The following is a 24,166-nucleotide window of genomic DNA, read 5'->3' on the forward strand; positions in this document are numbered from 1 at the left end:
CAGATGTATTTAAATAACATCAAGGAGGAAAAGAAATTATCTATCCATTTAACAAATATTTTGCCTTCATAGTGCCAAATATCTGGAAGACTTAAATTTTCTAATTTCTTCCACTTGCTTAGCTTTATGTAAATACATTCCACTGTACGATTTCACCGAATAGCTTGGTAAATTATAAAGAATAGAGAGATAATCTCTTCCATCTGCCCTCATCTTGTGATAGATACACTATATTTGTTGTAAAGATCACATACACTTTTTAAACTAAGGTGGTACTAAGTAACTATAAAGTGCAATTCAAATTTAAGGCAGAATTGTAGGTTTTGTGTATTATTAGGGGTAGAGAAATATCCGCCCTTGAAGAGAGATGAAGTACTTAAATTGCCTTAAATTTCCAGAAATTGGACAAAAATCCCAAGCTGTCATCACATTGGTAAAAATCTCAACCATTAACTAGACTAGATTTGTAATGGTTCCCTTTTTCTACCTGCCAGCTCTGCTCAATATTGTCAGAGTTTTCCCCAGGGGCTGGCTTCCCTGAGGATAATTTACTCCTCCTCTTGTGACAAAATAGCTGAAGCTTAACTACATTGAGCTGAAAGGTTGTACCCATCATCCCCTTCGGATGAAACTCAAGAGACTTTATTGGCAATTTGTGGCTAAAACAAAGCAAATCCTAATTTTGTGCCAAATATTTCAACTTAACTTAGTCAAGCTAGTCCATTAAGCACTTCAGGCAATAAAGACTATTTAGAAATTACATTCTAAAATTTCCCTAGTACAAATAGAAAAATGAAATTTAACAAACAAACATAATAAAACAACGCCAATAACTTTATTTCCTCTGGTAGTCAACAACTAATTTCTTGAAAGGGAAATCTGTAACCGTAACCCATAAAAATGGTGTTTGGGAAAGTTAATCAATCGCCTGAAGAATTCTGAATTAAGCCTTTTATATGCAGAAAACACAACTCCAAAAGGAAGATAAATCCAGGAAAACCTTTCCTACTTGCCAGTATAATTATAAAAATAAGTGCAAATTTCCAAGCACAATAAAATTGTATTTAAAATACAAGCCACTGATTTGTTTATTTAGGGGATCGAATTATCCCTCCTTTTGTATTGTTCATCTTTCTACATTTTAAAACTTAAATTACAGTTGTAGAATATTTATCCTGAGTATAAAATTATTGCATATTTTTTGACATTGCAAGTGTTGCCTAAAAAGTAAACTTGGTAATATACACAAACTCCTAAAATAATTGAATTTTGTTTCATTCTGCATTTACATTTGGTTTGTCTACCAGAAGTACTGATATGAGATAGAACCAAATTATATGTTTTCTCTAAAAAGCTCCATTAGTTTTTTTTAAAAAAACCTACATGGCTACTAAAAACAAATTCAATAAATCTCACTCCGTGTTTCTGAAAAACCTGATCTCTAAAGAAAATTTTAAATGCCTTAAGCAAATGTTAGAAGAAACTGAGATTTTTTTTCCTTTAATAAACATTCAAAGATTATAGGAAAAGCTTTGGCCTAGAGAATATATATTATTCACTTCCATTTTAGGATGGTGTTTACCAAAACATCATAAATACTTAATAGCAAGTGTTCCTAGTGCTTCTAGCAAAAGGCAGTAAAATGAAACATAAACCTCAGCTGTGAAAGCCCAGGAGTTTGCTTTGCATGTCATCACTTCCCTTCCGCACACCCTGTTTAGGATGGCCCAGATTCTAATGATCACCAGAGATAGCTCAGCTGAATTCCAAACAGAAATATTATGTTCTCCAGCAGCACTATTAATCATTTAAATGGAAAGAACAACAACGGTAGTCAAACACTCAGCCACTGGTTCAAGTTGCCTGACTGATAGCTGAGAAATACCATATTAGGAGAAGGGCATAATCACACATTCCCATCCAAATTCTTATTTCACATTTCTTCTATAAAACCTATAGCACTTTCTAGATATCAAATGGTTAACTCTATGCTCCAAGGGTGGGAGTGTCTGAGACTGTTTATGGAAATCTTAAACTTCAAATCACAGACACAGGCTCACAGAGCCCAATGTGAAAGAATTAGTACAAAATCTCATTTATAAACAAAATCCAGATCTTTAGAATTACACCGTGTTTGCAATACCAAACAAATGTCTTTCTTAATCTCTTTTTTCTAGATAATGCCCACCTTCACTGGATAGTAAGAAACTTCTTAGAGTTTAAAATATATGTAAAATTATGAGCCTTTCCTGCCCCCAAGAGAAATACTCACAGAATTAATTATTCCTTTAAGAGCTTGAAATCCACCTTTGACAGGAAAAACTTGTTCCTTGGAATCAGCAATTCTTTCAAGCTTTAGAAAAAGGAGGAAAACTTAATTAATGGGTGGCTGAGACATACAACACTATAAACTTCATTATGTTTGCTATGTTTATCTGAAAAACTACTCCACAGGACTAACCAGTGTGGCCTGTGTTCAATGTCAAGAATTGAAGGTGAGGATATTAGTGATACTCTAAATGTGTCACCATGAAATGAACTGAGCTCAGTCACAGCCCATTTACATTGTCCCCAAGTTGCAATCTCAAAACAGTGCAGAACTCTACTAGCTAATGGCATGAGACTCAGAACACTAAGCCATGCTCAAGCAAAAATTTAAATGTAAAATAATTTTGTAAGCGAAAAACAATTTTAAAATATAAACTCTCAAAAATTTATAAAATTTGGTTTGGTTAGAAAAATCGTTAAAGCCCTTGCCTAACTGGATTTCCCAAATCCCTGAATACCTAAGAGTCAAATTTTAAATTAAAAAAAAAAAAAAAATACTCTAAGACTGTCATCATAATCTTGTCAGTTTAGTTAAAGAAGAGTATTCACATCATTTCAATCCAAATGTTTATCTCATATTCATTCTCCAAGCCAAATAAATGTTCAAAGAATTTAGGGTTTTGTTTTCAGTAATAAAACCTATTAAAATCCTGACGTTAAGCTACAACTCAAGATAGCCATTTTTATAGAAAGTCTTTATAATATTTTTATGAGAAATCTTTAAAAATTGATTAGTGTCACAGTAAGTCATCAGTTAAAAGAATTTGTTAAACTATCTTTAAGAAAATTATGTGATTTAAAGTTTGTAGATCTGTTGTAACTCACCTGAGCTTGTTCAAAATCAAGGACACCAACACAATAAACACTAGCCCCAAGTGACCTGGATATCTTTGCCTATTCAAAAAGAAAAACAGAGAGTGGAAAAGGGACAAAGTGAGAGAGAAAGAGAGAGACAGAGAGAGAGGGAGGGAGAAAGAGCAAGAGGGATGAAGTGAATTATTCAAATATCAAGCTATCCAAGCAGAGACACACAGTACAGTACAGTGGGGTGTAAAGAACAGTTTCAGTTCAATACTCACCTCTTTCTCTGCATATGATGGCACCAGACCGTCCAACTTACCATCTGTCAGAGCAATTATGATACTGGAGGTTTTTAAGCCTCCTGCTTTCTGAATTTGTTCATTCGCCTGAAAATGAAGAATAATTATCCAACTCACAATTTAATTTTAACTTTTAAACCAGCATGTTCCATCAAGCTGAATTTCTAAGTCTGACAAAATCAAAATATTACTGACTAGCTTTTAAGACAGAGTATTTTGTTTTAACCATTTTATTTGAAATATGCATATAGTCACATCATAGAGTAGTTACTACTACCTTTAAGTGATACAGATTTTCAACTGTGGTTGACTAATCGGAATATAACCACGGAGAAAATGGAAAAATCCTTAAAAGGCAAAATGCCATACAAAGCTTTCTTACCACCACAGTAAACAATGCTTTCTATATCTCCTCTTTGGAACAACTAAAAACATTAAAAAAACTTTAAGATAAATATGTAATGGGGTTCTGGGCTTTGCTAGAGAGTTAAATTTCATTACAGAATAAGAAAGCATTCTTTCACACACTTATAAATTTAAAAAAGAACTTACTAGCTTTAGTCCTTCATGAATATATGTTTCTCCAACTGGACTAACATGTTTTAAATCCTCCAAGCCTTTGCTGATTTTGCCTCTGAAAATAATGTATTATAATATTAAATAAAGGAAAAATGAGCAAAGATCACAATAAACACTTCTCAAAAAACATGGCAGCATTACAACTAAAGTTTCTTCACTAAGTTGTAGAGGAAAAGACATGGACTTTGAAGGCAAATAGTTCTTCAGACTTTTTTTCATTTTAATAAGTATTTAATAACTTCTGTATTTTAGCTGCAAAAGAAAAAATACCAACAATGTCTTAAATAAGCTGAGCATATTCAGGGTATTTTGAGCTGAGAACATACATCTTCAATCATATTTGTTTTACTGAATGCTAAGGAGTAAAACATAATTTCACTCATCCACAAAAATACAAGGATTGAATAGCTCAGCTTCAGTGAAAAATTATATCTGAAACACTCACCACACCTCCCTAAAAGCGGGAAATTTGCTTTATCTGCAAATTCCTAAGGCACATTTACTTAACCCTTACTTATGGAAATTACATTTTCTACTTTTGTCTCCCAAAGTCATAAGTCTCAAGATTTATTCTTTTTTGTGCTACCTTCTCACCCATCTGGACACAAACACATCCTCTCAAATATAGCAGGTACTTAATATAGTATTTGATGAACAATTGAAAGAATAGAAATGAATAGATGCATGGATGGATGGATAGATGGATGAGACAGGATAATAGATTCTTGGTAGAAGCAGTATGAAAGAAAAAGATGAAAAACCGTAAAAGAATCTTTCTCATCATGACTAATTCATTGTCTCAATGGGGTATGTCTAAGCAGGCTGTGACTACAATATTAAGAGCTATTTTGTGTGTACGAACAAGGGAAGACCCAGTTCTCAGGTTTTTAAAGTATAGATTCCCAACTCCTTCAAAAATAAATAAAACCACAATAATCAAGAGAAAAATAAAATAGTGATGCAAAACTATCCAAAGTAAATTCAAAACTTCTTTTTAAATTTTTAAATTTAAAATATTGAAGAGATCTTAAGATACCGTTTTCAGAATTTCAGTTTTTCAATAGAAGCAAATAAATGCCTTTTTAAATACAAAATTCTTTTACATTTAAAAATGGTAAACTGAATTTTAATTCTTTAGATAAAAAATGAAGGGCGCCCATATTACTGAGGATGGTAGATAAAGGAGATTAAATAAAAAGGGTATTATCTTAACCTCAAGGAACTTACAAGGTTCTTACACAAAATTTTATATGTATATGTATATAAGTGTGTGTATGAATACATCACGTGCTATTATAACACATGTCAAAAATAGTAAAAAAAAAAAACATTTGTCATGCTACAGTATTGTTTCAAATACTTGAAATAAATGAGCCATTCACCAGAGCCTAACACACATTTTAAAAATAACTTCTTGATTATATTTTCATACAAGTATAGTAAGGAAAATTATTATGTTCTCCATCTCAAGAAACTTCCAGAAAACACAGGACAACTTTCAAGGTATGAACCTAACCCTTCGCTTTCTGGTTCAATCGTCTCTTCCAAACCATGTGGATTATTTCTTTTATGCTTAGTTTAAAATCCTTCTCTAACCTCATTATATTCTCTTTTCTAAGGTGCGCCAAGCTTTCTATTCATACCCATATTCAACGTTTACTACACTGAAAAATGTTGTCTCTTAAAAATATTCTACTTTAAAATAATTTAACTAATTTAATTTAATTTAATATCTTCACTTTTCAACTAGACTTGAAGTTTACGGGGGGGTGGGTATCAGTATATCTCGTATTTATAATGTACCTCCCTGCTCTGCATTTATTACTTATTATAGTATCTTTTGCAAAGTAAGTGTTCAATAAATTTTTCAATCTACCATAGAAAAAAATTCACAACTTCACAGATGATGGAATAAATTACATGATTTATAAGCTTGTTTTATCTAAATATTTATGTTTGATGTCTACAGAGGCAACTTGAAATTGATTCTGTCTGACTGCAGATAAAAAACCAAATAGTTGGTGCTTCCCAGAAATGAGTGGCAGTGTGTCCTCAAGCATTAATAAGTTTGCTGCCAAAAGGGAAATGAAAAAGACAACTGAAATTCAAGTTTACTCAAACATATTTTGTGTGGTAAAAATAGCCTCCCTTCAGTTCAGATCAGCTCACCCTTACTTCTCAGAACCAGATAACACCAGCAGAAGACCCTAAGCTGAAGGAACTTGCCAATGTCAGAGTCTTTTGGAAGGGTGAGTCTCTGTTAGCTTATTTTATTGGAAGAGACAGAGCACTTCTTGGTTCTCTATCTATACCTATACCTGCCACCCTAATATTCTAAGGGGTACTGATCCTGTTATTACTTTTGCAGTTGCATAGCCATAGGAGAAAATAGCTCCTTGCCCATAGCCAATGGCATCAATGCAGAGGAGTCCTGGTCTTGTTCTCCTTCAAGAGTAATTACACAGTCTGTCAGCCTCTCCTCAATCAACAAGGTGTCACTCTAGGGAAAATGGAAGCCAAAATAAGAAAGAGTAGATCTCAGGCCTTTGAAAGATCCCAAGCAAATAAAAATAAGTTTAAGTTTTCCTTTTGGTAGATGGTAAATTGGGGAAAAGCAAAATGATGTCGCAGGTTAAAGGACAGCAAGTGGGGAAATGATTTTTTTAAAAGGAAGAAATGGTTGTTATGAGCTCAAATACAACATCATCTTAGAAGATCAGCTTCACTGAGTTTGGCTTTAATGTTATATCTTCAACCACAAGGAATAGCAATATTGAAACCACTTCAGTATTTGTTGTGAAGCTATTGTCAAGGATACTGCTATTATGACAAGCAATGTCCCCTATAAGGTCTCATAGCAGAAGTTTCTTTGTCACTCCAAGTAGTTGCTGTACACTTCCTCCTTTCTGCTATTTGCAACTACGTAAACTTTATTTCTTGCCCTGCCAGGAAGCCCACAGTAAATTTCTTACTCATTCCCAAATTCTGATAAATTACTATGGTTATTATATTGTTTATCCTCTTTTCCAGGATCTTAACTTTTCATTTTATATTTTATTAATTTTCTGAAATATTATAATACTCTGTGCAACCTAAAATACTTTCTGGCAGTTTATAAACAATTAAAATGGTATATATTAAACATCTGTTTTTTAATTGAGAATCAGAAGACCAAACTCCATAATCAACTGGAGAGAAAGACAGGGAGAGAGAGAGGAGGAGAACATACAGTCTCATTTTTTTTAATCTGTGAAATTAATACTTTCAGCTTTGTTAGTATCTCTCAAATTTCTCTGTATAACAGGGCAGGGCAGGGCAAGGAAGGGAAGCTAGCAACCACAACTGCCATGTGCTATGCTGTATCAGTGGCTTTTCTCCATCCACAAAACAACTGGGATTGTGAAAGGTGTGCATGACATCATAACTAAAATAAAGATATGTTGAAATAGTGCCATAATAAAATGGTTTGTAGAGAATTCTGACTTGCCCAACTAACAATGAAGGCATAATTGTATTTTAAGTACCCCCTACTTTTTCTTTATACAATGGATCTGGATAGTACTTGAACTTCCCAATGCACATCATCTTAACTTTCCAGATTTCAGCCAGTCTACACCCACCTGTTGAGCACCAACCACAAGTGAACATTGTGATTCTATATGGTTATGTAAGAATGACTTGCACAGTCCAAGGGCTACTCTCACATATTTCTACAGATGCACTGTAGTTCTCTACCCTGGCTGTACATTGGAATCACCTGAGTGTCTTTAAAAAATATCTCTTCCGCACTCTATTTGAAGAGATTCTAATTTACTAGTTTGTGATGGGGTTGGAGTTAGCACTATTTTTTAAAACTCCCCAGAGTATTCTACTGTTCAGCCAGGACTAAGAACCTCTGATCTAACCTAATTCAATAATCGTCCTGGGTTGTTGGAATGCTCTTTCTCTTTCTTATTTTGTCCATCAGTTCTGTATCTGAGAGTTTTGGTTAAATAGGATAATCTCAAATTGTAAATACAGTTTTGGGGATGGTATGGATCAAGGTCAGAATAAAAGGTTATAGACAAAGAGAACATGGATTCATTCCAAGCTCAGCCTTATTTCTTTATCTACAAAATAGGGATAAAAATACCTTCCCCATGAGGCCATTGTGAGGATTAAATAGCACATAATAAAATACCAAGGGAATTGTAGCTACTATTGTTGTTACTGTTGATATTAGTTATTCCTCTGTTAACATAACTTTGCTCATCCAGTTTACTTTCTTCCAGATTCCAAGGAGAGCTCACAGGGAAAACAGGGTCAAAAATTTTTATGTAGAGACCAGAAAAGAAGAAAGAAAAGAGATGAGATTATATATGTGGTTTTTTTGTTGTTTATTTTTTGTTTTCTATGCTTTCCTTGGAAGCCTCCAAAGAAAAATCTACCACTAAAGCTAAAGGCTTCACACATCTGGGCTGCCAAATGCCAATTTAGATAATTGCAAAAATGCTGTAGGTATTTATATCATAGGTAAATTCTCTTCTTTATGTCCTCGAAATAAACAGTAACCCAAAATAAAATGTAGCAATACAAACGAATTTTGTAATGATTAGCCAGTTACATAACATACTTAAAGGTTTCTTTTAGAAGATAAAATTTACTAGACTGAGTAGAATATGAAATAAAACAATGTTCTCAAAATTTTATTTATATCTATACAAAATTACTAATGATTTATAATCTACTTAACATTGTACTTTACCTGAGCTATTGCATACAAAGCATTTAACAAAATGTTTGACATATATTAAGTACTTAATGAACTTTATTACTTTTATTGTCTCCTTCCATTTATAAACTACAATTTTAACCAGAGTGAGAAAATTATAACAAATTGTATAAAGAGAAATATATTCATTCATTCAAATGTACCCATTTTATCTATTTAATCGTGTTATTATATACTGCTACACTACATACTGCATGAAGGATAAACTACAAAAAATAATTTGTTCTCTCTCACCTCCTCAAGTTAAATTTTTTTAAAGGTTTCAAAAGAGTAAAGATTATTTTCTAAAGATGAACATTGCCAATACATTCTATCATCTAAGGAACTACTAGATTTTAGCTATCTCATACTATAGTTTATATAAAAACTCCCTTATTGTTAATTTAACATGTCACACTAAGGCCAACACTTACTAAGTCTCTGTGGTCCACAGTCCAGACCAATGATTTCAGTGTCGTGGTCCTGGATCCAAAAATACCTGCTAACAAAGTACCCTGCACGATCTGAGTTTTGTGAAAAATCTTCTCTAATTTCATCTGCATTTGCAGAAGTGTGGTACTAGGTCACACCTGAAGTCCATGCCTCCTGCATGTGTTTACTCCATCTCCCTTCTCTTTGCCTTACTGAATGGTGAGAAATTGACCCCTACATTTTACCACTTCCATGTGCAGGTTTTTCTCCCAGGGAGGAGTGACAGTGTACTTAATTTTCTAGAACATACTCATAAAGCAGGTATGGGACTTCATTGAAAGTAAATATTGCACCCCCAACACTAGACTCTGAGTTGCTGCCATGCCCAGATCCCTCCAAGTCAGCACAATGTGTGGCCGAGGCAGACTTTTCTAACAGGAGTAATTACTTCCCTAATAGAATTGGTTTTTTAGCTAACCTAACGATCATCACTTCCTCTTGCCACTTCGATGGTTTGTAAGAATAGAATAAATTTAGAGGATGACTATGTTTTTGAATTATGACAAATTCTGACTTATGTAAAAACTGGAGAAGGGTAGCACAGAGACCATGAGTGAGTCCAGTGCAGAGGTGGCGTGCTCTGCTCAGTACCAGACCAGATGTCCAGCCAGGCTGCAGCTGCTAGCTGGGTCACTTTGAGCAGTCAACTTGACTTCTTTAAACTCCTGCCAGATTCTGGCACGTCCCAATAAAAATGATGATGATGGTGTACCCTGATAATCTGCAAACCCCACTTTATCCTTAGCCTCCTTCCTACCCATCATCAAAACAACAACAAAAAAGAAAAAGAGCACTAGAAAAATATAAATGAGAAATATTAAAAGGTAGCTACTTGAGGGTAGTTGATAGAAGCAAAGAAAGAAAGGTGAACTATTAAAGTTACAAACATTTGTTGTGTACTCTGTATGTGTCATACCCTTAATTAGGCCTTCCTATACATTATATACATTTATTTACCTCACCATTGCTATATGGTAGGAATGATTTCGCACATTTTAACTGGCAGCAAGAGGTTAAGTAAGTTGTCCAAGGTCACGGGCCTAGTATGTAGCTCCTATGAAATTTTACCCAAGGCCCAATGCTGGTCCTTTCACTCTAACAAGGAACCTTCAGGACTCTCCAGGGTAACAGCTGGATATGCTCAATTCCCAAATGCTTTTTCTTTCCAACCCCTGAATTCCATTCTGATTCCAAGATAGCTATCTGTGGCTTCAAAAGTCAGTAACATTCATTTAAGTATTTATTAAATATTTTACAAATAATACATTCTTGCTGAAATAAATTCAAAAACTTAGATATATAAAAATTAAAACTATGAAGGCTTCCTCCCCCTTCAATCTCATGCCTAAGACAGTATCATTGTTAACAGTTTGTTTCATGTCTTTCAAACTTTTTTTTATTCATTTTTGATTTTTGATCACACACACACACACACACACACACACACACACACACACACACACACACACATCATATAAACAGTTAAGGATTTTGTTTGGTTTTTATTTTCCAAAAGTAAAATCATACTAAGAGTGTTCTGCAACTTACTTTTTTCATTTAATATATTTTGTATATATTTTCATGTAAATACATATGACTTTTAAAATTTTTTAACGACTTCATAGTATCCCATTCTATGTATATACTATAGTTTAGTTATAGTATCATCAATTGATATCTATACATGTCTATATTTGCATGCTAGTGCTAGTATTCTAGGAGAACATAGTCCTAAAAGGTAGAATTGCTAATAGGAACTTTATAGACATTAATAGATACTGCCAAATTTCTCTCCAAAATAAATGTACCAATTTATAAGTTATCAGCTATGTATGAAGGACTATTCTCCATGAGTAAATTTTTAATTAAGCTTTTAAGGAATTGAAAGAAACCCTTTCAAATAATAAAAATGTGTATATTGTCTAAACTTAATTAAATGTCTTCTCTATAATTTTCTACAAGTTTGCTTAAGGAATATTTTTTTCTAAGTTATTGTTCTCAAGTCAAACAATTATTATTATATGACTTTTTAAATTTGGGTGCAAGTATATTGAAAAGGGAGTTGGACACATTTAGAACTGATCTATAAGAGCAGGAATGAGAAAAGTAACAAATATAAGTCATCTATCATGTGGAATGATTACAAAGAGAAACAATATATGGTAGCAATGAATAACTCCAGTTATAGAGTCAGACCCACTCAATCATTCATTCAACTAATCTTTATTGAGCATCTACTGTTTGGCAGGCTCTGTTCTATGTGTTGGGACACATGGGTGAACAAGACAAATAGGGTCCTCCCACTTCCATATTTACATTAGAGTCATGGATATAAAAATAAGTTGATTAATTAACAGAACAATTTCAAAAAGTGATAACCAAATCGAGTGTTGTAAAAGATTACTGGGGAGGAAGGATGGGGTTCCTCTAGATCTGGTGGCCAAGCAAGGCTTCTCAGAAGGGGTGACATGAGAGATGAGACCTAAAAGACAAGAAGGAGCTGGCTAGGGCAGATGTAGGGCAGAGAAAGAGCAGAGGCCCCAATGTGGAAACCAGCTTGAAGGGCTAAGGAAATGGAAAGGAGGCCAGTGGACTACACTGTGACACACGATGTTGTAGGAGAGCACTGCCTGGGAAAATCAGGTAGGGCTTTAAGGCCAGTGGGTGGCATTTGCTTTCTACTGTAAGCCATTAGACCATTTTAATCATGAGTGGCATGATCTGCTTTAAACTTTAGAAGATCATACTGGTGAATATACTGCTTGCCACTTGTTAACTGTGTATCCTGGGATGAGCTACATTACCTTTCTTAGCTTTAGTTTCCTCATTTGTAAAGCTGAGATAGTAACACTATCTATTACACAGAGTTACTACAAGGATTAAATGAGACAATGCATGGAAAGCACTTTGCACACTGCTTGGCACGTAATAATTGTTTGGTAAATACTCCCAACTAAATCACTGTTACAGCATTAAGATAATATTGAACAGAACTGGCCGTAATTCACTATTCCCAATTATGCACACAATAACTAAATGTATTCTTTAAAATTAGTCCTGACTCCAAATTATGTAATATTAAAAACCTGGATATTTCCATATTGAATCAACATTTGCCACTTTTCTCTTACCAGACCGACCCTGTAATACAATCCTGGGCTATTCCTGTGTATGTGCATGCCCCCTACTCACACACAAATGAGGTTATTTACCTTTGTGTTACCCCCAGGGCCCGCAGTGCTCAATAAGGAAGGCAGGTAGGTAGGTGGACAGGTGGGTGGATGGACTAACAGACATATGAAGAATAAAAATCATGAGGGCAAGAGAAAAGAAGGGAGTACCTCAAACAGAAGTATTTGAAAGAATGAAGTTTTTAAATGAGTATATAAAATGTATAACTGATAATTTATTGACATATTTATTATTTTATTTGTGCATTTACACAGTGCCAGACACAATATTGAAACCATAACAGGAGACACAGCCCTACCATAAATACTTACTATCTTCCAATCTTGCCTCATCTCTACTGAAAATCTTTAGCAACACTCTGAGAAACACAAAAGAGCTACTTCTCCTATTTTCCAAAGTTCTGATAAATTATGTGTAATAGAACCGAAATTATGAAACTTGCTGTACTTAACCTTTGCTTTCCTTGCGCACTCAGATCTATTTGTGAGTGTGATATATGACACCAAGGAAGTTTATATGTAGAATTCCAATTTCTAGGCTTTGAAACAAAGATCTACAATAGTTGTGGAAACATTCATTCAGTAGTCCTGCATCTAAATATGCAAATTGTTTCTATACATCTAAAAGTGTGTAATGGAAGAAAAGTTACTCTATATCCAAATACAGAGGACCACAGAAATTTGAGAAGCTACTGATTTAATTAAATAAAATTAGTAAAAGAACAATATAAGAGAAGAAAATAATATACTTTGCTGGAGATTATTCTGTAATATACAAAGTATCTTTCTATGCATTGTTATTTTGATCTTCACAACAACTTTCTAAGAAAACATGGCAGATTTTTTTGCCTGCACTTTATAGACATAAAAACTGACACACTGAGTAAATGATTTACTCCATGTTGCCAAATCAGTATGTGACAAAATTAGAACTCTAACCTTGATTTTATCAGTGTGTCTTCTGCCACCCCAAATTAATTCAACATGCTGCAAATAGTGAAAATCATTAAAACTGAAAGCACTTCCACTGAGAAAGAGAGAGAGGAGCCAGCTATGTATAAAATAAGTTGCGAGTTGCATTATTAAAATTCCTCCTCAAATATCATAAGTCCTTTCAAGTAGTACCATATTTCCTTTAAATAAGTGTAAGTTTTCCCTAATCATTAAAATATTGTATATTCCCTTGCTCCAATAATAATAATAATAATAAAGCTTTTATCTCTTGAAAACTTATGTGCCAGACTCTACATACTTCACATTCATCAACTTCAATTCTTGTAACAACCTTATGAGGTATGTGATACTATCATCATCATTGTCATCATTATGTAAGTGGAGAAACGGAGGCATAAAAGGGGTTAAGCATCTTGTCCTTGACCATTTGGCTAGTAAGTTGGAAAGCAAAGATTCAATCTCATGTAGACTTGATCCACTGACACTTAACTGCAACCTTATGCTGCCTTTTGAAGAAGAAGCCTCTTCTGTAACCCATTTCAGTTTCTCCCCTGCTAGACTCAACTAATGATAAAGGAAGAATCTCTAACTTAAAGACTTAAACCGCTTCCATGTGTGTCTAAGCAATACCAAACCGGTCAACCAGTGACTACACTTCATCTTCAAAGTTCTGGAGGACCCATATGCAAAGTGCCTAGCAGAGAACTTGGCACAAGGTATGCAGCTGTCAATTACTGACAGTCTCCTACACGTCTGGCATTATGCTAAGTGCTTTTCTATATTGTAAGCATACCATAAATGTTAAAATTGTACTTCTTTTTCTTTTTCTTTTTGGTAGGCTGGATCCAAAGCTATTGCTTTGGAAATTAAGCTGAGCAATGGAGAAGATTTCTTTTCATAAAGGCAAGAACTCTTATATCACTGGGCATAGAAAGCTGCTGTACATGGATTGTAAGTAACTACTATTGCTGTGACCCCTGATGAGACCCACATGCACACAGGAAAGTAAGAAAGGGAAGTAACAGTGGGAAGACTGAGGTCCTAGGTTGAACTCACCACCTATAGAGAGATTTCCTCTTCAGGAAAAAGAAAAATTAAAGCACAAAGAAATTAGAAGCATATATATTATATGGTTCTATATATAATATATAATACAATACACATAATTTTCTAAATCAATTTGATGAATTATAAACAAGGACTCTCTCTGAGTCCCCCTAAATATTATGCTTTCTTGGCCTTTTTCAGGAAAAATCAATTCATTAAAAAACTGTATTCACACATAACTTTTCAGAAATCCACATACTATGAAAAACAAAGTACACTAGCTTCCTAGCCTCCCTTGCTAAAACTACTTTGGAGAAATTTGATTTCAAGACAATGCTAACCTGTTCATTCAACAATTTATCGAGCAAAAACTATCTTACATACTTCATGTTAGATGAAGTCGATATACAAATGAAGAAGAAAAGCTCCCATCCCACTATCGAACGCATAGTCTAGTGAGAAATACGGAAAGCAGCCATTCTTTAAAATACGTCAATGACTACTTCTAACTTGCCATGATGTATTCAAATGACATAGAAATGGCCATATGAAATACTGTGATATTAGCTTGGGAAAAGCCACACCTTTTAAAAGCATTAAGAAAAGAGAGAGAGAGAGGGAGAGAGAGAGAGAGAGAGAGAGAGAGTGTGTGTGTGTATGTGTGTGTGTGTGTGTGTGTGTGTGTGTGTGTGTGTGTGTGTGTGTGTGTGTGTGTGTGTGTGTGTGTGTGTGTGTGTGTGTGTGTGTGGAGAGAGAGAGAGACAGAGAGAAAGAAAGCAAGACTGGACATCCTGGATATCTGATGAATCTAGTAAATTATCTAAGTAGATGCATATCTTTCTCAACCTCGATGTTCTTCAAATTCCTGGTTGATTAATATATTACATCTAAACAATAAAAATGGAGAACTACTTACAGTAAGAGGCAATGATCTAGGGTTCACTGTACATTCCACAGCCAATATAACTAATATTGATTTTCAGATTACCCTCTCTTTTATATTACTCCTACCTCCTTTCCCTTCTATTAGTGTAGAGAACTGAATTGTCTGTGCATTTGCTTGATTCCACTGAGAGGCCTGAACCATCACTTGGAAATATCAATCATGCCCATAAGATTTGTCTCTACTAAAAGCCTGCAGTGAAATGATAATGCACTAACCTGTCTCCAGTTAATGGCAAAATAACGGTTGCTTGAGAAGAAAACACAATGAAAGATAATCTCATTTCAGGGCTGCAAAATAAGAAAAGAGGCAGTTAAAACATTTTAAAAAGAAATATTGATACAATACAGATGAATAGCTAGGAGTTTCATTTAAAATTGGTCTCACTGAATGGTCCAGGCTTCTTTTAAATGGGAGTCTTTAAGTAGATACACCAATTCTGCTTGACATTACTGTATAAGTCATTTTGGATTTAGTAGTGCTTCTCAGCCCTCAAACACTCCTCCATGACCCATATAGGGACTTGCATTTAGAAAGAGACTAACTGGAAAGATAAATTCTAGGCTGATGTAAAATTCTTTCATAGAAAATGCTCCTCCCTTTTATATTCTATTTCATCTCCTTGAAGGAGGCCAGACCCTTTGGAGTTATTATCCTTAGCCAAACTTAGGGCTGGAGAGCAGCCAGTTTGAGTCAATGATACCAACTATGATATGAGACCATATGAAAGTCATCCTGGACTAAGAATACTTATAGAATGTCATAGAAAATGTGAAAGAAAGTAACAATTAACTTATTGAATAGGCATTTTCAATTTTCCAAGTCTCAAACATATTTCCAATCAGCAATAATTGCCCCAGTCAGCTACATCTTTCAATCTTTAGGCAGGTACCTATGGTTCTTGTTTCTAGGACACTCTGCAAATATTACTAAGATCCATAACTGAAGATATGAAACTAAGATCTACAAACTGAAGAGCAAAATTACCTTAAAGGCTTACTCATATTTTAAGTCATTTTCTTCAGAAGTCAGCCTTTATTCACTTCCTGTGATGCACTGTTACTTAGTAACTGAGCAACTAAACTTAAGCCAGACACCTGTGTATTGTATAATTTCAAATTGCAAACCAGACCAAATGAATAAGAGCACTGATTCTTTAAAGTGTATTGAAATGATTCATTGCTTTTGATCAAAATGGATATGACACTTTCTGCACACTCTAGGATTAAATCAGAAAATTTAAACAACTGTCTGTTCTGCCTTTGACATTCAAGGATACAGGGCCTTGTTTATTTTTCTTCTCTAAACAGTTTTACCTCAGACCCTGTCCAGAAATGAGAGTTGTTATACTTGGCTTCTTAAGCAGGGGACTGATGATTGAACATGGACAGGCATACATTTTTATAGGGATAACTTTACTGCTGCCAATAACTGAAAGCAAGGATTGCCTAGGCCTCTACAGATTGTTTGAAGTTACTTGCAACATGACTTTCAAAATGTTTTGATCATCCAAGCCTGTTTTACAGAAAACATTTGGGCTTACAAGACTGAAAGAAGCAATATTTAATGATACAGTTCCTATTCATGTCCTTTCCATTATCTTGATAAACTTGCATTTGCTCACTGTATTTTTCTTTTTTAAAAAAAGGGGTGGGGGGGGGGAAGCCTCAAAAGCCTGGTGTCCTGAGGTTATTTTTAAACAGTAGATGCCACTAATTCCTAGTTACCTCTAAATAAAAGAGTATGCTGGATTTCATAGCAGTCATGCTTTTTAGAGGAGAGAAAACCAGTCTTTCCTTGTGAGGCTTATTGCATATATAGAACAGTCAAAATTTAAACCAGCCACACACCCACACATTGTGTAAACACAAGTCATTTCTTTAAACACACACAAAAGTGCCTTTTCTGGTAGTGAGTTATTAACACAAGTTCATTCGAAGTTTTCCAACACTTTTTGTTGTTGTTGTTGTTGTTTTAGATGAGGACCTCTGCAACGCTAAGAATTGTGTGGAAAGGAAAATATATTTGGGATACTATTAGCATAAAATTTATTTTTTAATGTGATAAATTATGAGAAAGCATAACTGAAATTCAAAACAGATGAAAACTCAGAAAGGAAAAGACATTTGGAATAGTATTTGAAGATGCTTTAGCAGAGTCTAAGCCAAGTTTTTGTAATCCAGATGAAATAAGCCCTCAGCGACTGAAGGGCTGTCCTAATAACAGCATGTTAATAACGACCTTGAGGCTCTTAAAAATCAGCATTTCAAGAAAGTTGGTGTTTTTTTTTTTTTTTCCCCCCTGCAAAAGCTTTCAAAAAAGGGAAACCCCACACTTGGTCTCCTTACTCTCCATTGCCTAGAAAAGTAAAGTGGGGAAAATACCTGACAAATCTCTCTGTAAGTTGCTGGACAAAATTGTAAATTTCAATCCAGTTATTTGCCACACTCCCAGACCTGAAAAATGAAATTAAACTGATCAGAGAAACAAAACACAGGGCTGAAATGTAAACATTTCAAACCGTTCTTTCTTCAATACCACGAAGATGGGGGAACCTGGCCTCTCCTTCAAGCAAAGTAACGGTATCCCAGCTGAAACTTCGGTGCTACCCAGAGCCAAGGAAGTCAGCCCATCTTCAGGGACGACCTGCCTGCTAACTGTTTAGAGCAGGGCCCGGCTCTCCCAAACAAACATAGAAAGCTTCCTTCGCAGGAAATGCAAACCACATTGGATATGTTAACCCTAGGCTTTTTCTAGCTCCAATAAGAGCTTTCTGGCCAGTATAAGACCAGGCAAACTTTAGCCAGTGTGCCGGGGGTGGGAGTAGTAGGTAGGTAAGAACAGAGGGGCAGAGAAACAGTCCTGTCTGGGTTCCCGGGATGAAGAATGTTACCTCAGGTGGCCGCACTCCCATTTCCCAAAAGGCCCCATGACTGGTAAGCAGTGAATACCTCCACTGCCCCAGAGAGCCAAGTAGCCCGGGGCTCCTATCACCCCTCATCCTGTCCCCAGCCCACGTAGGTCCGAAAGCGCTTGCGCTTCGGAAGGAGATAGCAACAGGGCACTCACTCACCGGCGGGTTCCCAATACCCCTCCCCAGGGCGCGCACACACACCTCAGGCTCCCCAGCCCAAGCTGCCCCAGTGCCGCCCCCACCAGGAGACCCCGGATCTCCCTTCGGTACTCACTTGTCGAGGACGAAGTAGAGATCAAAGGCTCTTTTGCAGTCGGGCTGCTCCTGAGCTCGTAGCAGGCCCCCGGGACCGCTGAGTGCCAGCAGCCACAGCCCGGGGAACAGCCAGCTCCCGGGACTGCGGCCCGAGGACCGCCCCGCCACCATCCTGCGACCAGGGGCCTGCGACTCCCTCCCGCTTGCAACTCCCTCGGCTCGGCTTAGCTCGGTGGAGACGCGAAGGTGGCGGGGTTCACCGGAGACGCACCCGGGGGTGGGGGGCGGCGAGCAGCTGAGGCGCCGGCGCCTGGGGCAGCGGGACCCACCAACTGACAGAGGGAGGGAGAAAGGGGGAGAGGGAGGTCCTGAGAGGACAAAGGGAGTCTCCACAACCGCTGCAGCTGCCGCCGGAACTCCTGACGAAAACCAGTGGCAGCGCGATCCCGTCCTCCCCCTCCCGATTCCAGAGAGTTCCTGCAGACAATGACGGCCCACGGCGACAGCTCGCAAGACAAGTTCCTCAGGGCCTCGGGCCGAGCCTCTAGCGCCGGCCTCGGACCCAGACCGACAGCCGCATTCAGTCGGAGGGCTGAAGTCCGGCCGCTGCAGTCGCTGCGGGACAGGCGTCCCCAGCACGCGGCGAGGGCCGCCCTGACTTGGAGTGGAGACGCTTCCCTTGTGGCTCCCTTCCTCCGGCGTCCCAACTCCCCTCGGCACTCCAAAACTTTCTTCCTTGTGCTCGGCTCTGGCGAGGCGCAGCCGGGCCGTCACGTCGGGGGAGGAGGCCGAGCGGGCTGTGGGGCGAGAGCTCGAGCACAGCCGCGCCAAGGCCAGGAGCGCGCGGCGACCGGGTCTGGTCTGCGAGCAGCGGTGTGCGCCCGAGGGCGAGGGCGGAGCCCACCTGGAGCCGGCAGCCGAGCACGCACACTTGTGGCTTCCAGCCCGGACGCGATGACTAACGCCTGCCAGATTTGTGAAAGGGGAGAAGGAGGTCAGAAAAACAAAGTCCTCTAGAAACTGAACATACCCATGTAGCCTGCGGGCCTGGCCTACTGCAGCAGCTGTGCTACAACAGCCTTCTGCGTGGTTGGGGACCAAAGGCTAGCGATCCCGTGGGAGGTGATGACCTCTTCACTCCGCCCTACCTACCCCCACTACCACAAACACACATGCTTTTTCTGAAGTTCTTTTTTAGGAAACCTACTTTGCAGCTTCATCTCACCAAGCCAAGAAAAGGAAGGGGGTGGGGGTGGAGGACCTCTTTAGGAGTGGAAAATTGTACTTCGAAATATTTCATCCCACTGTCATTCACCTCAAGCTCCAGCTCTCAAGAATTCCATCTTGGGGCAAGTAGGCTGTCCTTGCAGATTGTGTGCAGGGGCTGAAGTTTCCATGCAAATTCTCTGCTTACTCATTCTGCAGTCTCTTCCACCTCTCTTGCCCCCACCAACACCTGTGACCTCAGCCCTCCCTTTGTCAAAACTGGCTTTTAGAGCTTGCAATCTCACTAATATACCAGTGATTGACCTCCTTTTCATTAAAAAAAAAAAAATCAATGCTTTATGATAAAAGTTCCTCGCATTTTGCCTTTTACCATCTCCTATTTGTTGCCATTTGTGTTTAACTTTTTATTTACATTTTCTTACAACCAGATATGTCAGCTCTTTGATGATAGAAACCAGTCACTTTAACAAAGATGTATTGTGCTAGGCACTGTTCCAGGAGTTACAGTTAATGCACAGAACAAGATGACAAGCCCCTGCTTTTATAAAACTTGGAGTCTGGTTGAGGAGAAAAAGATAGACAGAAAATAAAGAAATAAACACTTAAACAAGAAAAATGTTCATATTGAAAGGTGGCTTGCGGAGATTTATAATATGGTGATATGATAGAGAATGACTGACTAGGTGACTAACCAAAAGGACCCAGCCATTCTAAGAGCTAGGAGAGGAAACATTCTAAGCTACCACAATGGTCCCTTGAAAAGGCACATTCAAGAAACAGAAAGAAAAGCGTTGTGGCTTGAGCTTTGTGGGTAACATGATGTAAGAGAGATAGGCAGAAGCCAGATTGTGTAATACTTTATAAACTGTGTGACAGGATTACATTAGAGGAGTTTAAGCCCAGGGGTGGGATGGGAGATAAAATGATATGATCAATGTTTTTCAAAGATCATTATGGCTGCTATGAGACAATGAATTTGGAGGTAGCAAGAATGATATCAAGGAGAGCAGTTAGGACACTGTTGCAGTATCAAGGCAAGATAAAATAGTGTCTTGTATCATCATTCCTATAGCAGCTGAACTGAGAGATATATATGGATGAAAACTTCAGTCGTTATAGGCATACACCCAGCTTGAAAATATTTGCATTACAAATGTCAAGGACTGAAATGGAGGATGGCTAGCATCCCTTCTAACTCTTTGAAAACTGTCTGCTTGGAGACGGAAATTCTACCAACATCCACTGGATCCACCATTTCTTTACTAATGGGATGGGGAAGGTACTGATAGGCCAAAGGGATGATTAGATGGAAGATAACTTTCACTTCTGTTGGAAAGAAACATAAATCCCCTTCATCATTTTCCCATAATTGAGCACTAGAAGAAAGTCCAAGAGTGAGCCTAGGCTATGTTGTAAGCATCCTAATTCTGTCCTTTCACTCAGTTCTTCTTTCCTGACTACAAGGCCAGCAGAGGAGATTGACATACTAAAGCATATCACCATTCTTTTGTTTATTTTTTGGTCTGGGTAATGAATTCAGCCCAGTCCTAGAGCTTTTTGCATTTTATTCACTTGCTCATATGAGATCTAATGCAAAGCAGAAAATGGCCTCCTCTAGCATGGACCAATAATTTACCAAATCACTTTCATCTAATAAAAGTTCATGGGAAGATCATTAATTACTAGGGCAACCAACTGTCCTAATTTGCTACAGACTGAGGGGACTTGCAGTGCTAAAACTGAAACAGTCCCTGGGATAGTCCCCGGCAAACAAGACTGTTGGTCACCCTTTCCCCAGGCAGTCAGGAGGGAAGTTGAAAGCAAGAACAGACTTGGAAATCTCTCCAAGCCATGAAGGAGTGGTAGCAACAGCTAGACTTTCCCTTCTCCACCAGTGAGAGGACTCTGAGCATTGTGTCAGCTGGATACTGGTAAGGTTTCAAACTGACTTTTGTATCATGACAGTCATGAAGGGACCATGTTTAAGTTTTCCTTTTAAATCAAGAATGGAAGAGCAAATGCAGGTTTTTAAGAAAAGAAAGAGAAAGAAACTTTAGACCGAATTATTTAGACAAGTAAATCTAAAATATTTCTCTTCTATCGAATAATTTGATTTCCACTGAAATATTTTGCTTCACAATCTGTACATGCCTCCATTCTTTAAAATTATTCTTTATATCAAAGCAAATTTCTAACACAATGTTAGAATGTACCATCTTATACACAAAAAACTAATACAAAAACATTTTAAACTCAGTTTAATGTGCTTAGAATAGTTTGAGATTGCTCCTGATTAAGTCTTCACTAGGCCCCCTATCGTTGTTCATTTTTTCTACCTCCAGAGCTCCTATGGACTTCATGTTAAATTTTATTTCACTATTTACTTACTGATTTTTATTTCTTTGTGGGGTTTTCTCATGTGTTTTTTATATATCTTCTTACTGATTTTTGTTTAACAAGTGTTTACTGATACCTACTATGTATGTATCTGGTAATGGTCTAAGGACAAATGTTAGACTCCCTGCTCTCAAGCAGTTTCTGTTTCCAATCTCCTATCACTAATTTATTTCAATCTCCCCCTTCCCCAACAACAAACAAAAAAGGAAAACTAATAGCAGCAATAAACATAAGAAAATAAAATTAATGTGGGGTTTTTTATGTGTAAAAAGTTGTATAATCTATATTACTTACAAGTAGACATCTTTGGTGTCTGCAATGACAGACGTGACTCTACTGGAAGTCAAGTACCACACTGCAAGTGATTCATATTCATATCACATGGGAAGTGACTCATTCCATGGTGTCCACAGTGATTCAGAGGGAGCAAATAAACCTTTGTACCTATAAGTGATAAATCTTATTTCAACTTTTGTCAGGTATAATCATTCAAAAACTGGATTTCCCCAACGTCTGAACTAGTTCCTGAGAGTGAATAAATGATTTTGGAAAGCACAATTCCTTCTAAATTAATAAGTCTAAGTTTGACAACAGGGAATGTCAACCAGTATCAGAGAATGATTACCAACATCTGCATTTGGGACTTGAGACTTTGAGATTTGCATGCAGGATCTATATGGGGTATGCTCCCAGGAGCAAAGCCTGTGAGGAAGGAGAGAGACAGGAATAGCCAGAGGGAAAGTTGAACCATGATGCAATTGCACAGGAGGCAGCCTCAGGCAACCCCAAGGGCAGCTGTGGAGTTGGAAAGGCCTTTCATAGTTGTCCTGAGTTGAGTGAGGCAAGAGGCCAGGGTTTTGTGTCCTCTTATGGAGCAGTCATTAAATGTGGGCTGCTCCATTACAGGGTGCATAACCTTGGGCAAAACAGCTTCCTTTGGTTCAGGGCAATTTTGAGGAGGGACTAAGCAAACTCTTGGCTGTGGGAGAGTGAGTGTCTCAGTCCTGAAGGAGGAATCTAGGTGATGTAACTACAGCATCCACCACCACAGCATCCAGAGCATCCACAAAGAGCAAAGATACCTGACGGCTAGCTTGATGGAAGTCCTAGCTGGTGTGCAGTGTTGGGCCTTCACAGACCAGCTCAGGCTTGGATTGGCATCCCGGAATGATAAAGCTGTGTAACTGCTTCCATTCTTTCATGCTCTCTATTGTAGTTCTGTTGCAGGTCAGTTTCTCAATTCTCAGTGGAATTACTCTAACAGATTTCTGTCTTCCCACACCTTCTACACACCTCAATGTGATTAACTTTTTGAAATGTAAAAGTGATTCTATTCATCACCTACCTAATTACTGCCAATGAAATATCATTTCTAACAATTCAAGACCCTCCGCAAAGGCATCATAATTTAACTCTGTATCCTCACCTCTAACAAGTCTTGCTTCCTCATGTCTTCTATTTCCAGAGAAACCATGATAGTCTATTTCCCACATATGCACAATTATACCTTTGGGTCTAATCTCATTTTGCACCCCCACTTCTCTAACACCATATTTCAGGTGTCAAATGCTATCTTGTCTTTCTCTTTCCTTCTATTCCCTTACTGAACAATTCTGGCCCAAAGCTAGGAGGTAGGCCAAGAAAATGTGTGTCAGGGTGGAAAGGAGCTATAGCAGTCCAGAACAGGGTGTCAGAGGCTGAGAAGAGTGGGGAGACTATACTCATGGTGCAGGGAGGGAAAGCCCAGTATTGGGTATGGGGCCCGAGAAGGGTGCGGAAGGTGTCCACATGAGAAGGCGGTAACCCAGCAGGAGGACTCAAAGAATGATCCAGGTGAGGTTACCTAGCGGGGGAGGGTGGGTGCACTGAAGCTTCTGAGCCTTAGTGAGATGAGGAGGACTTCTGTACAAGACTGAGGCCCATTTTGTAGTACTTAGAGGTGGAACATGGACTTCCATGCAGGAGTTCATCCCACTGCAGGGTGTCAGA

The 24,166-nt window shown here is 37.7% G+C and overlaps 1 protein-coding gene across 2 annotated transcripts in view; it reads right to left on the reverse strand.

The window, feature by feature from the left end:
• ANTXR2 (ANTXR cell adhesion molecule 2) overlaps nucleotides 1–19,457 on the reverse strand; it is a 152,844-nt gene extending 133,387 nt beyond the window's left edge. The window contains exons 1-7 of one of the 2 annotated variants that reach the window (XM_063108222.1): nucleotides 18,573–19,457; nucleotides 17,769–17,840; nucleotides 15,603–15,674; nucleotides 3,981–4,062; nucleotides 3,408–3,515; nucleotides 3,154–3,222; nucleotides 2,273–2,353 (exon numbers count right to left, since the gene is read on the reverse strand). In XM_063108222.1, coding sequence (XP_062964292.1) covers nucleotides 2,273–2,353; nucleotides 3,154–3,222; nucleotides 3,408–3,515; nucleotides 3,981–4,062; nucleotides 15,603–15,674; nucleotides 17,769–17,840; nucleotides 18,573–18,724 — 636 coding nt within the window. In that variant the 5' untranslated portion in view covers nucleotides 18,725–19,457. The remainder of the gene's footprint in view (nucleotides 1–2,272; nucleotides 2,354–3,153; nucleotides 3,223–3,407; nucleotides 3,516–3,980; nucleotides 4,063–15,602; nucleotides 15,675–17,768; nucleotides 17,841–18,572) is intronic. The other variant, XM_063108223.1, reaches the window with a different exon arrangement.
• Nucleotides 19,458–24,166: the final 4,709 nt, after the last annotated feature.

This window comes from Cynocephalus volans, chromosome 9 (assembly GCF_027409185.1).
Source record: "Cynocephalus volans isolate mCynVol1 chromosome 9, mCynVol1.pri, whole genome shotgun sequence".
Classification (NCBI taxonomy): Eukaryota; Metazoa; Chordata; class Mammalia; order Dermoptera; family Cynocephalidae; genus Cynocephalus; species Cynocephalus volans.